At 42.7% G+C, this 16537-nt stretch overlaps 1 protein-coding gene across 1 annotated transcript; it reads right to left on the reverse strand.

The window, feature by feature from the left end:
• Nucleotides 1-8487: 8487 nt before the first annotated feature.
• LOC121813353 (disintegrin and metalloproteinase domain-containing protein 22-like) lies at nt 8488-16445 on the reverse strand. The gene is made up of 3 exons (XM_042217079.1): nt 16090-16445; nt 15617-15783; nt 8488-12238 (listed from the first exon to the last, which is right to left on the reverse strand). Exons 1-3 carry the CDS (start codon nt 16184-16186, stop codon nt 12158-12160), a joined length of 345 nt encoding a protein of 114 aa, XP_042073013.1. The 5' UTR covers nt 16187-16445; the 3' UTR covers nt 8488-12157.
• Between the last annotated feature and the right edge of the window lie 92 nt (nt 16446-16537).

The following is a 16537-nucleotide window of genomic DNA, read 5'->3' on the forward strand; positions in this document are numbered from 1 at the left end:
CGTCCAATCTCCTGAGGTGAGCCATGCACGCACACATAAACGAAGTTTCCGCGTGGTCTAAAATTCCTCTCACGATCTGTGTCGCCGAGCACTGCGGTGGCGCTGGGATGAAAAAGAGCACTAAAAGGCTTGATTGGCAGGACTAATGTTTGTGCGTGTGAGCGAGTGGATTGGCAGAAGTGTTGGGGTACCAGGCTTTTCACTGCTTTCACACAGGCTTTTCAAAAGGACCTTCTTAATAAACTCAACACCCAAAAACACACAAACACAATAAGATGCTGAAAAACAGCAAATTTAACCACATATAGCGACACAGCGACACATAAGCATACAGGCACTGCTGTCATCAAATGGACTCCATGTATGGATTTGACATTTAACCCAGTAATAAAAGGACACATAAGGACACACAAAGGACGGCATATGTGCTGTGTCAGGCGTCTGTAATGAGCATGGGGGGAGTGCTGAGGAAGGATAAGTGCACAAGAGAAAGCATGAGGGGGAGGCAGGGAGATGGAAAGGTGTGTAAGAGAAATAAAGATGTGAAAAGGCAAAAGAAAAAGAAGAAAAAACTGAGGAGGGGTTGTTCTCTTTGGGGAAAGCTGCAGCTGCTTTCACCTGCCCACCACTCCCCACCCCTGCCTCCCACTGAGGCCTCATTACGGGTCTCCAGGCTATAATTCATTCACTCTCCAATCACTTATCAGGCTTGCAGTTCCACCAGCAGACTCCCTGGGACCCCTGCTCTTATTGCAGAGGGAATACTGATGCTCACAAACAAGAGCCGCCCCGGACTGCCAAGACTGAAATTCCTTTTAACCCATGTAAGAAATGAGAGGGGGGGGATGTCTTTATCCACATTAGCCTGTGATATTTATTCCAATGCATGTACTAATATATATTTCAAAATGCATAATTCTGCCCTATTTGAAAACTTTAAAGAAAAAGAAAAGGCAAAGTAAAGTTTTCATGCAAATCTGTAAGTTTCTTTTTAAACCAGTTAAAAAAACAGTTACATAACTTCCTTGGTAGAGGTAATAAACAAGGATGGAAAGCTATACAGTATTCCTACTTTCTTGGCATCATTGCGCACTTAGGTCTATAGCACGCAACATACAGGACAACCAGAGCTGACTCCTGAATTATGCAGAGACTGGGGATTTTGCAGGAACTAAGGAGAACATGCAAAGCTCTATCTGTGACAGCACGTGGATGGCTAGTGAACACCATGTCATGTAGAGAGAGGATAATGGAGACAAAGAGACTTTGGAGACCTGCACACTTGGGACTGAGTAGTAATAACTACTAAGGTATATCCCCCCAAAAATGTGTATCAATTTAATACACCCTGTGATTTTATGTGTTTGCATTTCTGTCTGCATTTGGTGGTAATGTTGGTCTCCATCTACACATCGGATTTTGTAGGCTGGTAAATTTTGTTAAGCAGTTCATCTCCTGACAGTAAACCGCACTTCAGCGTGAAAGAATAAAATGGGTAAGCTATCTGAGACAATAGTCTTTGGTGAGGTATTAGTATCTTTTCCTGCTGGGAGAACAACAGTCTACCTCCTGTTTCTGTCTTCAACAAGAGCCGGCTCCAGGAGCTCTCTTTGTCTTCACTAATCCTCCACACTGAGTGAGATGGCCCAGCATAGGAGAGGGGGAATGAAAGGGTGGGAGAGGCAGGCTGGGGGATAAATAATGTGAATATGGGGAGAAAGGATGATAAACCAAGAGGATGCTTGGGTATCTGCAACACAAGCCCTGTCCTTTAAATGGCAGCTTAGCATAGACACGATAGCGTCAGCTGGTCAATCGGCCTGCCAATTCAGTCCAGACTGATAAATTCCAACAATTACCGGACGCCTTACTGTGATATGCTGTGATATTACAGCCATTCATCTTCCCAAAAGCATGAACCCTAATGATGAATGGAGCTGACATTTACTCTTTTTATACTAAACGAAAAATAACTGCATAAGTCAAACTGACTCAGAACCAAGTAAACCTTCAATACAAGGACTGCAGATGTTTCCAGCTACCACTCACGCTGACTTTGTATGAGAAAAACATCCAAATGTCCACCCTGAATAGAAGAATTTATTACAGCAACCAAAACCACTGCTTTAAAGCACAACAGAGAAAACAAGTATTGCTTTCCAAAGACTCAATCTTCCTCACTCTTCTCACAAATTTGCACAGAAGCTCTGAAGGACTTCCAAACTGCCTCACCTTCCTCGGCCGCAGCACGCATTACTGTTATGTACATCCCCGATGCTATTTGTTCTCCTACATTAATCCCGCTCACCTCCAAGCACAGATGCTCGCCGCCTCATAGCCAGAACAGACTGTAAATACACAGTCCTGGATGTGCCAATGAGCCTCTTAGCAAACACAATCTGTAATATACTACCTGTGAGCACTATATTAGCTCATACACACATACACACACACACAAACATAATCCCCAATGTGATAGCTAAAGCTATGAGCTTAAGTGCTTGCATGTGAGAGAGAGAGAGAAGAGAGAGAGAGAGAGAGAGAGAGAGAAAGAGAGAGAGAGAGAGAGAGAGAGAGAGAGAGAGAGAGGTTTGACAAGGATCACAGTGAGGAGCTCTGCCTGAGGCGAGAGGAGAGGAGAGGAGGGTTTTTTTTTATGAAACTCCTTTCAAGTACCTACCTCTATCATGCGTGCTCTCCGTATCTCTCCCCATCTCCTGCACTTACTCAACCCACCCACAAACTCAAGGGTGCATGAAGGACACCCTCATACCTCCCTCTGTCCTTTTACCTCTTTCCAAACTCCCTTTGCTTCTTTCTTTGTCTCTCTCTCTCTCACACACACACACACCCCTCTCAGTGTTTTTCTCATTAACTTTGCCGTAAATCTGATCACGCCTCTCTGTAATAAATTACAGAGCCCGGGAATAGAAAAGGGGAAACCAGGATGGAGGTGGAAAAGGAGAAAAGCTGGTTGTAGCAACATCGGGATGGAGAGATCTGATTTGTGGCTGGATGATAGACTATTCTGGAACGGGACATGAGAGATCATTAAATTATACAAATATGAAGATGTAAGGATGAGCAATAATTGCATACATGCAGGCACATGCACAGCACAGAGACACAGAGCAATAATTCCCAAGCTACTCGATGCCTACTCACATTTTAGGGATCAAGTGGCAAATGCCACAAAATCCACTGAAAGTCACGCAAAGTCTCAATGGCACTTTGATGCACTTATTTGTTCTCTGAGTGAACAAGAGATCATTGTCGGGTAAAACAAAAATTCTCTGAGACCCACCAGCTACTCCCACTGAGCTTCTCCAGCATAAGTAGGAAGGAGATATTTTAAAAGTTTAGAGTTCTAGAAGAAAAATCCGACACTGTTAGATAACTGGCATTTTAAAATGCTGCCAAAACTTAGATGGGCAAATCTTCCAGCTGAATCATCAATACAAAGAACAACATTTTAGGAAAATATCTCTCTTTAGTATGGAAAAAAGGTAAAAACTTCATGTTTTGTTCATTTACAGCTACTCTGAGTGACTGAGGCCCAGGAGTAACTACCTTGCCATGTTTTGCCACTCAGTTAAAAAGTTAAATCAATAATAAGTTTGGAAAATTCTACCTCAGTTATACCCGGTGGAGTTTTGAACCATTAATAACATTGGAGGAGAGTTTTAATTAGTTTTGTCTCCATCGTGGACATTCTGGACTTCCAGGTCACGAGGAGGGGGGGAGGGGGACATTTGCACTAGCGATGTTACCAGAACAGATACTTATGATGCCTTCCAGGATCTTTCTATGTCAAAATGATGAAAACAAGACTATCTACCTACTCTATCTAACAAAGAAAACAACATGAAGAAGACGGCAAAGAACATGCACCTGCCAACACAGCCCTGCTCCAACACATCAATAACAAAGGCAGGACTTTCTTACTGATGCTATCATGGTTTTCAGACAAGGGAGGAAATACTTTCAATTCAGTGACACACAAAAAAGACAGCGCCTAAAGAATTTAAGGTGTGTGAATTTAAACTCAAAATCACACAGCATTCAAAACAATATCGTTCTAGGGTTATCCTGAAATATACTTTACCATTTTGTTTGACACAGCTGTGGTGAAATCAGCTTTGCTCAATCAGCTAAGCTAATGTTGTGTTAGCTTAAGCTAGCATAATGTAACTATTATACCTTACAGTAACTCCAGCAGGCTACTCGGCAACCAACGTCACTTATACAAAATATTTTGTGTTTTAACAACAACAACCTGCCATCTCTCTGTTAATGACTTAAAACAAACTTTTGCACGGGATAATCATTTCGTTTTGTTAGCTTTGGTATTTTATTCTTGACCACCAGTTTAGCTCACTGGGTGGAGTAGGTGGCACATATATCGAGGCAGTTTACTGTGCATCTTCCCTCTGATCTTGCTCTCAGTTTTCCTTTCTTCTCCAAGCTAAAAATATATATTAAAAACATTTGCAAAAGAGTTGTAAAGAAATGTATGAGATATAATTTTTTAAAGTTAGCTTGTTTGAACTTGGCTGAGCTCCCCTTCAAGAGGATCTTCTCAGATAAATCTAGACCACCTTCAGAGCTGTGGTTATTTTTAGAAAGCTGTGGTTGTCTCATTATGAGCACTTACTCTGTCCCTGTGATTTCAACAAGCTCCTAAAACATGCGCAGACCTTAGCTCACCACTTACCCTGCTCATCGGATTTACTTCACTGGGACCTTTTCTTCTTTTCTTAAAAAATCAAACTGAAGGATCACAGTTATTTATGCATTATTATTATTACTATTTATCTCCTCATATACAAGGTCTTGAATAATCAGGCCCCATTTTATCTGACTTCACAGCATCATATTTCCCCAATAAAGCATTTTGTTCCCAGACTGTAGGCTTACTTGTGGTTTCAAGGGTTATTAAAAGTAGAATTGGAGGCAAAGCCTTCAGCTTTCAAGCTCCCAGTTTGGATTCAGGAGATAGACACGCTCTCTAATTATAAGATCAGGGTTGAAACTTTCCTTTTTGATAAAGCATATAGTTTGGGTTGGATCAGGTGATCCTGAATTCTCCCTTAGTTATGCTGGAATAGGCGCAGGCTGCTGGGGGCTTCCCATGACGCACTGAGTGTTTCTTCATCACTCAACATCACTCACTGCGACTATATTTAATCATTAGTTAGTAATCTCTGGCTCTCTTCCAGTATGCCTTCTGTCCTTGCATCTGTTGCCAAGTCCTTGCTTATAGGGAGTCATCTGATCGTTGGGGTTCTCTCTGTATTACTGCTGGGTTTTTAACTTACAATATAAATCACTTTGCATCTAATATCACGGCAAAGTCCCAAATCTCTTTCACAGGACAGACCGCGCCAAAGTACAACAGAGATTCAGCACATACTACAAAGGCACAAGTGCTGACACCTGTAACTTATGATCAAACCTCTTATCATCACAACAAAAGGATGCAAGAATGCATGATTGGAATTATTTGCAAAAACAGATTTGCAAAAATGTGTGAAAGAAACAGCATTCAACACATTTGTCAAGCCTTGATTAAATTTATTTGCAAAAAATAAAAGATAGCAAACTGGTTTGTTCAGGTTTATTGGCTAATAATCTCCCTCACATCGGCACAGAAGACACCTGGGGCCAGAGGTATGTGGGCGCAATCCCCAAATAGCGCTCATAGGTGTGTGTACAAACATTGTGCTGTTGTCTAAACACAGGCGCAGTGAGTTTATTTCAATATCAAGTGCAAAAACGTGAAAAAAACATCCTTTATTTGGCATTAAAATTTCCATAAATAACAGTAAATTGTTGCAAACATTAATAAATCATTCTGCTTAAGTTTAAATATCAAATTTAGTATTCAATTTAAAATCACCAACAAAAGTGGGTGAAAGCACGTCATGTACCTTTCTCTCTTTGTATTATTCTTCCTAATTTTCCCCTTTTTAAGTATTGATCCTCTCTCATTCTGTCTGAGCACCACTCCTTTCAATCCTTTTTAGTTATCTCTCATTAAGACCGCACTTTACGTGCCTCTTCTGCACCTGAGACCCAGCGAGACGATACACACAAAGACTCTGCAGCTTTTATGAGTTCATGTCTTATTGCTCTTCACACACACAATCCTGCTGATGTACAGATGCACCAACGTGTAGTCACTCATTCATCAAACCACTGAACCATGGGATGTTTGGTTAGCTCCCTGCCTAACACATTTATCTGGAAGGACTCTGTGGTTATACTGGAGCACTGTTGCCTCCAGCCCGCCCCCTCCCCACCAACACTGCCCTCCGTGGTGCACACTGCCTTCACACAGATGAATAATGCATTTAGCACTGCCTGTAATTGACCTCTCGCATTAGCATAAAGAATTTGTCTGAATGCAGAAAAAGAAGACTTGACACAGTTGTAGAAATAACAAAACTGAGTGTCTGTCAGTGTCAACAAAGAGCAGGAGAAGCCCTCGGCTCTTGAAGCTGCTGCAGCCGCTTATTTCATAACACAGGCGAGGTTACGAAACACTCCAGTCCCAGCTGGATGTACGAAGCTCTCCTCTCCTGTCTGCACTCACATATTTTCATACGTACATATTCTGCATGCTGCACGAATACTAAATGATTCAGATATGTTCAGTGTCTTCAGCTTTTCTCTATTTTTGTCACACAAACATAAACACACAGTAACCATACACACTAGCACAGCCAGGCTGGTATTGGCTGCTGGTAGTCATACACTATGTTGTGACAGCTCTGCAGATTTGTTGACGATACAGTAATTATAATGTTTGATATCAGAAAAACATGATGGGAAGTGTCTACAATTTTAGAACACAATCAGGTAGGAAGATGACTTTATATTTATTTATGCAGTCATAATGTCATCATATACTGCTGGTTTATTCATAATCTTCTTCATTAGGAATACCATCGCTTTATGGGTCACTACAGCAGATCATCCATCTCCACTTCACCGCATCCCTATTCCCTCCTCTGTCACTGCAACCCTCTGCATGTCCTCCTTCGCTACATCTATGAGTCACTTCTCTCACCTGTGCACTTTCATCCTGAAACTCCATCCACACTTTTCTCTTCCTTTATCTTCAGCCAACACTACAACAATTTCCACCTGCACCCTGCTGGCCCCTGATCGATCTAGTTGGGAAATCTCATTCTGGTTGATCCTGACGCAACCCTCCCCATTTGATCCCTGGCTGCCCAAATGCTTCCTTGGGCAAGATACTGAAGCCCAGATTGCTCCTGATGCGTTCATGAGTGTAAATGCATCTGAATGTTACGTAGAAAGCACTTAAACATTAAAAAAGTGCTTGTTTGAATTTGTGTAAACGGCGGAATAAGATACGCCGTCTGAAGCAGCACTCAGATAGAGTAGAAAAGCGCTGCATAAGTAGGTTTATCATTTCCAAATTACATCTTCTCCATCTGCATATTGTTTTTCTTTACATTTCCAAAGCCAGAACCAGATTTTGCCTAACCCGAGTGCTTAAAGTTAGTAAAAACAATCCTGAGGGTGGGCAATTCATTTTCCCAAAGGGGCCATATGAGAAACTGGTACTGTTGTGGAGAGCGTCACCAACAAGTTTATAAAGTGATCAAACTAATATCAAGCAGAACTGAGTTCAGCTTCTTGGTGTGGCCCTCCACAACAGTCCCAGGGCCTCATGTAGACCCCTGGGAAAATCAATTACCCACCCCTGATTTTATTTTTTCACCTCCATACCTGCAACACTGTGTAATAAGACTTTTCTTGCAGGTGTGTAACCCCCTTGCTGGCAAAATGTTTCCACAGACACACACATATACATCTGCTAATGTGCTGAAAACCACCTTAGTGGAGAAACTGCAGTACTGCAGGTTTGTTTCCCGGACCACATTTTCCATGATGCGTCAGACACACACACTAACATGCTAACATAGTGTCATATTTTAATTCTGCCAACTTATTCATCAATAAATAAACTTATTGGGGGGGTGGGATTTAATCTCTAAACAGTTTATTTTGTTGCATACATTTGCCAACTTGTGATACATGAATAATGTTAGATTTATAGTTGTCGTAAAAATGAGCAAATATGAATGACACAAAATAACCAAACATCAAACTTTATACTGTAGCTGCTGGACTAAAACAGAGTCGGTGTATGTGTCGGGGTCATGCGTAGAAGTGTAAACATATATCGCTTAAATGTTTTCCCTTCTTCACGTGATGGACGACGAAAGAAGCCGCCTTGTGCACACTCCCCTTTTAATGTTATAGCGACATCTATTATTCAGCAAGAGCAGGTGGGAGGGGTGGGGTAAGAGGTAGCAGGGGTAGGGCTGTGTGGAGAGTGGGTGTGGTGGCAATCAGGGGAGCGTTGTTTGTGTGTTGTGTGTGTGTTGTTGTGTGTGTGTGTGTGTTGTGTGTTGTGTATGTGTGTGTGTGTGTGTGTGTGTGTGTGTGTGGTGTGTGTTGTGTGTGTGTGTGTTGGAAGATGAGAATGATTGAAAAAAGAGAGACAACCCCCAACCCTTTTCACATTTTCAGCTTACTCTTGTCCTATGAATGGAAAATTGCAGGCAGTTGCTGAGATGCAGGACTGGAGGAAGACAAAGACCGAGAAAGGGTATAAAGACCTCATGACCCAACAACCCCCCTCCTGACTTCCTCTCTATACACTGCCACAGTTCAGATGGGTGGCTCGTGTCAATACGGCATGTCACTGATGAAAGCATCAAAGACTAAAGCACACACAATTATGTATTTAGTTCATGTGAGCACAGAAGAGAGGGGCATTTCTTCTCTAAACAAAATGTCTAGATCCAGGTTCTGTGACACGAAACACATTTTCAAGCCTTTTTGCAGAGTGCACGATGGGATCCTGGTCGTGATTACGAACACGATCAATGCACGTCAGGATAGATCTGAAAACATACCACTCAGCCATAACAACATCGCTCACTTTATATAGTGTTGGTCTCTATCATTAAAAACAAAACAAACAAAAAAATACAGCCCACCAGAGGACGGACACGGGTCTGCTGTAGGGTGTAACACCGGGATGTGGGTTGCGTTTTGGGTCTGGAGGGTTGCCAGGAGGGGTCTCTGTGGATAAGTCTTTGTTTTGGCCAATTCCACAAATGGACATCTCGCCTGGGATGTTGAGAGTTTGAAGCCTGCTCTGCATCTTGCACTCTCAGAGGTGCTGGCTGAGACTGCTACCATCAGTGAGCATCACTGCTATGAGGTGGGGTGAGCACTTGATCATGTTTAGATGGTTGGTGTGACCCAAAAGAACATTGTATTGTAACAAGATGAAGGTTATTGTTGTTGTGGTTGATCAGTGTATACTGTGTGTGTAATAAAACTGAGGTGAAAACATCATCTGGTATTTATCAGTGATGTGATGGATGTAGGCAGAAAGTCAGGGGATCACCAAAAGCAAGGGAGAGGATCACAAATGTCATGAATCTAGAATTTGTCGGGACATTAAACTAAAGATAAAAGCGACACAGTGACCTACAGAGCAACTCATCTCACATGGCATCTCCAATCATGCTTTTTTCCATCTGACATTAAGAGGACTAGACTAAAAAAAATACATATAGTATCCAACATGTGTCTAAAAAGCATAAGGCATATGATTTTATAACAAAACACCCACGCTCCTCTATTATTCACAGTCTATCAGCAAAGCATTAACTCCAGGCACAGAAAGAAAAACGATGATAATAACATGTAATGTAGCACTTGAGACACAGTCGACAGTGAAAACTGGGGGAAAAAAAATCCCACCACTCTTGATTGCTCATGGCAACAGTTAAACACAGAAAAATGCACAGCACTCATTGATCAAACTGAGAGAACGAGGCTTTGTTACAGGGAGCCAAAAACCAGTGTTGGCTCATTCAGCTAAAAAAGCTCCCACTCCTGCACCCACTCACATATCAACTGGGTTTATTCTGTCTGGGATGAAAGCTATCTGTAAACAAAATCAGTGTGGCTGTCATGCAGGGGATCAGTTCACAGAGGAGTGACAGTAGACAGGAGGGAGACGAGAGTTGGAAGAGGAGGTCTCAGGTGAGACGGAGGGAAACTGAAGCTCTTCCTTCATGAATGAAGACAGCTGGCACTGGGACAAAGATGCAAACATGCATAGCAACAACTTATTTCTTGTTCCACCAACAGCTTAAAAACTCAAAGATTCAATTGAAATAAAATTCTTAATCGTCAACAAGAATTAAAAATTTTTACAAATCAATTATCGATTAAGTGTCCTCACTGTTCTTTTTAAAATAACGTTATCATAAAAAATCATCATGAATTAAAAACATTTGCAGCTAAGAGTTTGCAAAAGTTCACCTTCACAAAGCAGGAAATTCAAATAGGAAATGTTAAATGTTTTTATTCCGAACGTGATTAAAGGAATTAACCGATTATCAGTTAATTTATATTTTTAATACATTCTAATATGTTCCCTAAAAAATCATTTCATTTCTGTCGAAGGATAAAAAAAGACAGCGTGATGCTCGATCGTACTGATCTCAGTCTCTTACTATTATTGGGTGTAACAGATCTGGAACAGCTGCACACAGCTGTACGGCTCTCTGTGTGGATCAGCCAGTTATCTCCGTACAGGAAGTCTTGATCTGCTCTCCGAGGTTCAGATTCTAAGGGGCATACCCCAACAGGCAATGCAGAACCTGATTGAAGGTGAGGGTGAGGAGACTCGCCTACCTCTAACTGGCTGCATCCAAATAATTTATCCTGCTAATAATGTGAACTCCCTTCTTCCAATGTTGCTCTCAGCCCTAGAGGCCCTGAACCTTCCTAAACACCCCTCTTTTATATTCATTTATCCATATGCGTACTTTTTTATAGTACTCCATGTTAATCTAATCATAAGAAGGCTGGATGTTGAGTCCTTTAGCGCTAAACCGGAGGATCTGACACCTTTCGTATCTCTCTCCACTCCTGCTGAAATCACTCTTGATGCACATGAGTCCAACTGTGTCATGTTTACTTCCTGTTTGTCACCGTTGTTCCTTCAAACTGCAAACTGCCTGTTCGTGTCATTATTGCGTTTTTCTCTTTTCACTTATTTCGTTACCTTTATAACACTGCCTGTATAGAGAAGGATAGCAGTCTGCATTAAACAGTACAAACATACATGTGTAGATGTATGCATGCACCCATAACAGGCTAACATGTCACTCAGGGAGTTGCAGGCTATCCTCTAAACCTGGGAATTCCTCTGATGTAACATTTTACTCAGCAAGAGAGTGACTTCCGCTGTGATGAGTAGGCAGCTTCACTGTATGCACATGCCAAGTTCACAAGCTTTTGGGATAAATGAGACAAACATGGACTGTAAAAGTGGCAGACTGGAGCCAAAGCAAAACAAGAACAGGGAAAGGTTTAGAGAGGATGACACTAAAATGTGAAAGCTGTGGAAACAGAAGAAGAGCTGAGAGAGAGAGGAGCTTACTTTCCATCAGCACAGCTGTGATCAATATTAGTGTCTGACAGGGCTGTGCTCGAGCCTTTACTGTAAATCACTTCCTATTATGATGGAACCTCTATATCACACACACAACTGACCGGTTCCAAACACGCTAACACACACACACTGTATGCATTTATCCACAGAGCAGCTGCTGTGGTACAGTTATGTGCATTCCCTAAAACAGGTAATAAACAGCACTGCAGCACCACAGTGACCTACTTCAATTTAACACTGAAGTCATCACTAGTTTAATGTGCAACATGCACTCGGGGGGATTCATGCTAAACAAGAACAAGAGGCACTGAGAAACACAAGTTTGACACCTGAAGCAGTTATTTCAACAAGCAAGCTCACACTACAGTCTTTTCCTGGAAAATGAGGCAACCTTTGCTTTCACAAGATGCATCCATGTGTCCAGTTTTGTTTGTTTTTTTGCCTCTCCAACTTAGGGATGTGCTGGAACTGGACCAACAAAGAGAGAACATCCGCACCCAATTAAGAATCGCTAATTAACCTAAACCTGTCTTTGGACTGTGAGCGGAGCGCCCAGTAGAAACCCAGACAGGCACAGTGACATAGAAGCACAGACACACAGACAAACAAAGACAGACAGATTTAATAATGAAATACTCACTGATTCAGTTCCACATCCAAAATGAACTTCCGACCAAAAGCGTCAACTTGAAAGCTCGCTTGGGCCACATGGTTCACCTAAAAAAGACAGAGAAGAGAAGCTGCACGCTGTTTCTAAAGTCCCCGTTATCACATGCATGGTGAAGTTCAGTATCATAGACATGGATAAGTCTCATCTACACTGATGGACGGCTGCATTGTGTGTTTATAGCACCGATTAGCTGCAGGAATGAAATAAGCCAAGTCTGCACACACACATAACCCTAACTGGTCACAGCAAATGCCTGCACCTCCCTGTGCATGGTTCTGCCGGAGGTTTCTTCCTGCTAAAATTGAGTTTTTCCTTCCCTCTGTCACCAAGTGGTTGTTCACTGGGATCAATTGTTTATTTGGGGGGGTTCTATTATTGAAGGGTCTTTACCTTACAATATAAAGCACCTTAAGACAAATGTTGCTGTGATTTCATGCTATATAAATACAGCTGAACAATAAAATTGAATTGAAGTGAATTAAGTTCACCATCAAAAAGAAAAAAAAATCTAACACTACGCCGACTCATTTAATGTTTCTTCACCGATCACTGCTTCATCTCTAAGTGCATGAACTCTGTTTGATTGATGTGGCTGGAGGAGGGTCTGATTCATTCCAAGTCTTGGACACATATTGTATGGGGTGTGCCCCCTGGGTCAATAATAACTCCCCACAGTAATTCCTTTAGGTCCAGTAAAGCCCCAGTGGAGACCTTAAGCATGGCTTACCGTCTCCCTGAGGCTTGGGCTACCTGCTTTACAGACTGGACACTACATGACAACAAAGGAGAAAGTGTGTGTGTGTGTGTGTGGTGTCGTGTGTGTGTGTGTGTGTGTGTGCTGTGTGTCTTTGTGTGTGTGTGTGTGTGTGTGTGTGTGTGTGTAGGCTGTCATTTCAGGAAGTGCCCCTGTGCTCACCCAAGGATAGCCTAATGTCCCCAGTGATCACAGACTCTATTGTCTGCAGGAGCGTGCCTGTGCCGGTCAATGCATATATGAGCAGTTAAGAGGTTGTGTGGGTGTGTGCAAGAGCATGTGCAAATGGCAATTCCACACTTTGATGAAATCTAATCTGGCAGATTGTATCCACGAGGGTAGGAGGTACCAGTAATTGTGGTTAATGAAAGCACATCCCATCCTGACTTAGCAGGACCAATATGAGGAGACCACTGGTGACTCCTCTCGCATTGATTTCTGAGTCATGGCGAGCCTGATTTTCCACTCGTGATTGTTCAAGAATGACTGTAAGCCTATCATTGCTCTGCAGAGAGGCAGGCAGGAAATGCAAACCGACACAGTTAGACTGATTTCACTGGAAGTGTTTGTTTTTTCACCAAAACAACAAGAGCACCTTGCTGAACTCCCCACAGCTCATTCAGTGCTGTTTGTGTCTGCGACTTAAAAATAGGTGATGCGAGAGAAGCCTATAAATAACTCCATGTGTGTCGCACATTTTCAGAACTATCTGACAGATTTGTTTTTAGGCTGTTGATCTAAAAACAGCCAATAACTGATCAAACATTTCGCAAGTGACATCACGAGCATCAGCTCTCTGGAGATTAAAAGACTCGGAGCACAAATCAAATCTCCTCACCCTCCCATCCTCGATCATCTGCATTTGCAATGTACATTTTATGACTTTGATGTTTTAACTTGCTGCCTGTACGCAAGCTCTTTTATGACTATGAGTTGGCACAATATGATATCAGAGTAAAATAAACGCATCTCCTGGGCTGTAAACTCCAGAGAATGAGAGTGACTCAGGAAATAATGAGGGTTTAGATCAAAATATGACATATTTTGAGCAAAATCTCTCGTAGAAAACTGTTGTGCTGCTCTGCAGAAACGCTACCTCTGAAATTCAGTTCACAGCAAGCCTGTGCCACAAACCTGCCGTGAGACTAGAATGAGCTTCAAAAGGAAAACATTAAAATGATATCTGATGGCAGATGGTTCAACTTAGCTTGTTTACCCAATGGGCTGCAGCTCAGGCTGAGGTGTGAGAGAGACAAAGGGTTAACACCTCCCTGCCTGATGCCATCTGTAGCCCTCTCCGCTCGCTGAGCCCTGAGTAGGCTAGCCTTACTCAAGCCTAAGCCATACAAATTAAAAACACTTAACATGTTTGTACAATGCTAACTGACTCATTCCTTGAAAGGAACCCAGCAGACTGAAGTGACTCAGTGAACACAGCTACACTATTACCACACTGTACTAGTCATGGTAGGCAGGCAAAGCCAAATGCCTCCAGGCTTTTCCGCAGCTGGTAGTTTTCAATAACAGCTCTCTGAATAATTTTCAAACATTAATAATTTTGTGGGTGATCATGTCCGAAGTGTAATCCAACCATACTCTTTATTACCTGTAAGTCTACAGTGTATTTCTTGGTTCTTGGTGCTAACATCCAAAAACAGGGGCTGCTGCAGGCAATCATATTACATATTACATAGTATATGCAATCATATACATATCTGCAGAGGCATTTAAATATTTATGTCTTTATTTAAGTAATTTGCCATTTTAGAGACCAGTCCTTTTTCAGAACTGTAGAGTAAATATTAAAATATTCACCTAGCCATACCCAAAAGATCAGCTAACATCAGCAACATATATCAATTTTTCATAACTATGAATAAACAACAGCTCCATTTAAAAAAAATAATGAGTCCTTAAAGTAGTTATTATCACAGTATTATTATACAAAATACTGAACCGCCCGTTTTATTTGCTGACAATAGAGTTTAATGCCCTCTAGTGGACAAAAGAAACAACCCAACCCTATTTCTAAATGACCCAAAAGACAGGCCAGAGCGCTTCTAAGACTAAGTCAACAGTGATCGCCCAGCTCGCAGTACATGCTGACGCTGGTATACATGTGACAAGCCAAAGTTTGCTGATCATAGGCTCAATAAGAAAGCTTCTGGTCATTCGTTTTCATGTGTAAGGTGAAAAATGCTGCCTAGTGGGACATTAGGCAGCGTTTTTGAGGTGGTGAGACAGCTGCTGAGACAACAACCCAGCTGGACGGACGAGATGCAAGCTAAAATATTAATTATCCGGTTTGACCAGGTGACATATAGTCGATCATTTTGAGTGGGGATAAATGAACTCAGAGGTCCTATCACTAATCTTAGTATTTTAAAGCATTTTATGGGTGTAGGTTGCGGTGGGATTTTTTCTTCTTTTGCTTATGACCCATATAGCACCTCCAGGCTGTGTAATTAGTGTGACCTGCTCGTGTCAAAATGTTGTCAGCGTCCTTTTTTTGTATCCCTGCTTGCTAAATAATGACCCCCCCACCCCCATCCCCCCAACCGTGAGGACACGTAGGGAGGGGTTGAATGGATAAAATAGACAACTGTAAACACAGAGGCATCTTTCCACAATCGCACACTCCACCCTCACAACACGAAAGCACCTTGTGTACCTGCGTGGAGTCGGAGCTGGCGCTGGCTTTAATCCTGGTGCTGAGCTCGTCCTGTGTGATCTGGCTGTGGTTGTGCCTGCTGTAGAGCAGGCGGAGAGGCACCGTGTCCTCCTTCCCGACAAACCTACCCGCATCGCGAAGAGCCTTCAAGCTCGACAAGGCGTCTCCTGCACAGAGAGAGAGATAGAGAGAAAGGGGACAACACCGACTTCATTACGCGCCCCGTTCCTCCGCGCGGAGATCAGCAGTGATAGAAACGCGCGGATCACAAACAATTATGATTAAAATGTCGATGGTTTTCATTTCCTTTTCACACAGTGGAACAGCTGTGGGTTACGTGCATGTTTTTAAATGCAGGAAGCATGAAGCAGACGAGGCGTTGATTAACAAATAAACACAGGCCTTTTGATAGTGATTTAACGCTTTGGCTGCGCAATAACAATTCATGCATCATCCAAAATAGCATCAGTTACCATCTCCGGCGTTAGGGCTGCTCTGGTGACCGACGTGCATCAATTCACAGACGCACAAAAGGGAAATCCACCATCGCGGGCGCATCATCAGCACCATCTCCTCCGTCTCTCTCTCTTTCTGTGTGGCTGGAAATTATAAACAATGCGGTATTCCAGGAGAGGACTCTCGGGGTCCTGCCTTCGCTAAGGGAGCTTCAAGCCGGGGCTGGTCGTCTGGTTAGTGCAGTGTCGCTGATGGGGGGCCATCGGGGGTGCTTAGGAGTCTGAACGCCGAGCGCGTTTGAGCGCACCGAAACCCCGCGGATCAGCAGCGCGGAGAATGCTGGAGGCGAGAGAGAGAGAGAAACAGAGAGGGCGGGAGGATGGGAGGGAGATCTAGGGACACCTCCTTAAAACACATCAGTGTTCGGTGGCTCACTGCAGAGACGCCTAATGCATAAATATGAGC

This window comes from Haplochromis burtoni, unplaced genomic scaffold (genome assembly GCF_018398535.1).
Source record: "Haplochromis burtoni strain Fernald_Lab_line unplaced genomic scaffold, NCSU_Asbu1 Contig_1577, whole genome shotgun sequence".
NCBI classification, from domain to species: Eukaryota; Metazoa; Chordata; class Actinopteri; order Cichliformes; family Cichlidae; genus Haplochromis; species Haplochromis burtoni.

What these genes read in the sequence shown, in the direction of transcription:
- LOC121813353 (XM_042217079.1), bottom strand. Translation starts at nt 16,186, where the DNA reads ATGGTGCTGATGATGCGCCCGCGATGGTGGATTTCCCTTTTGTGCGTC. An exon ending in CAGCCCTAACGCCGGAGATG is followed by an intron (nt 15,784 to 16,089) that starts GTAACTGATGCT and finishes CTCTCTGTGCAG; the next exon opens with GAGACGCCTTGTCGAGCTTG. An exon ending in CCAGCTCCGACTCCACGCAG is followed by an intron (nt 12,239 to 15,616) that starts GTACACAAGGTG and finishes TGTCTTTTTTAG; the next exon opens with GTGAACCATGTGGCCCAAGC.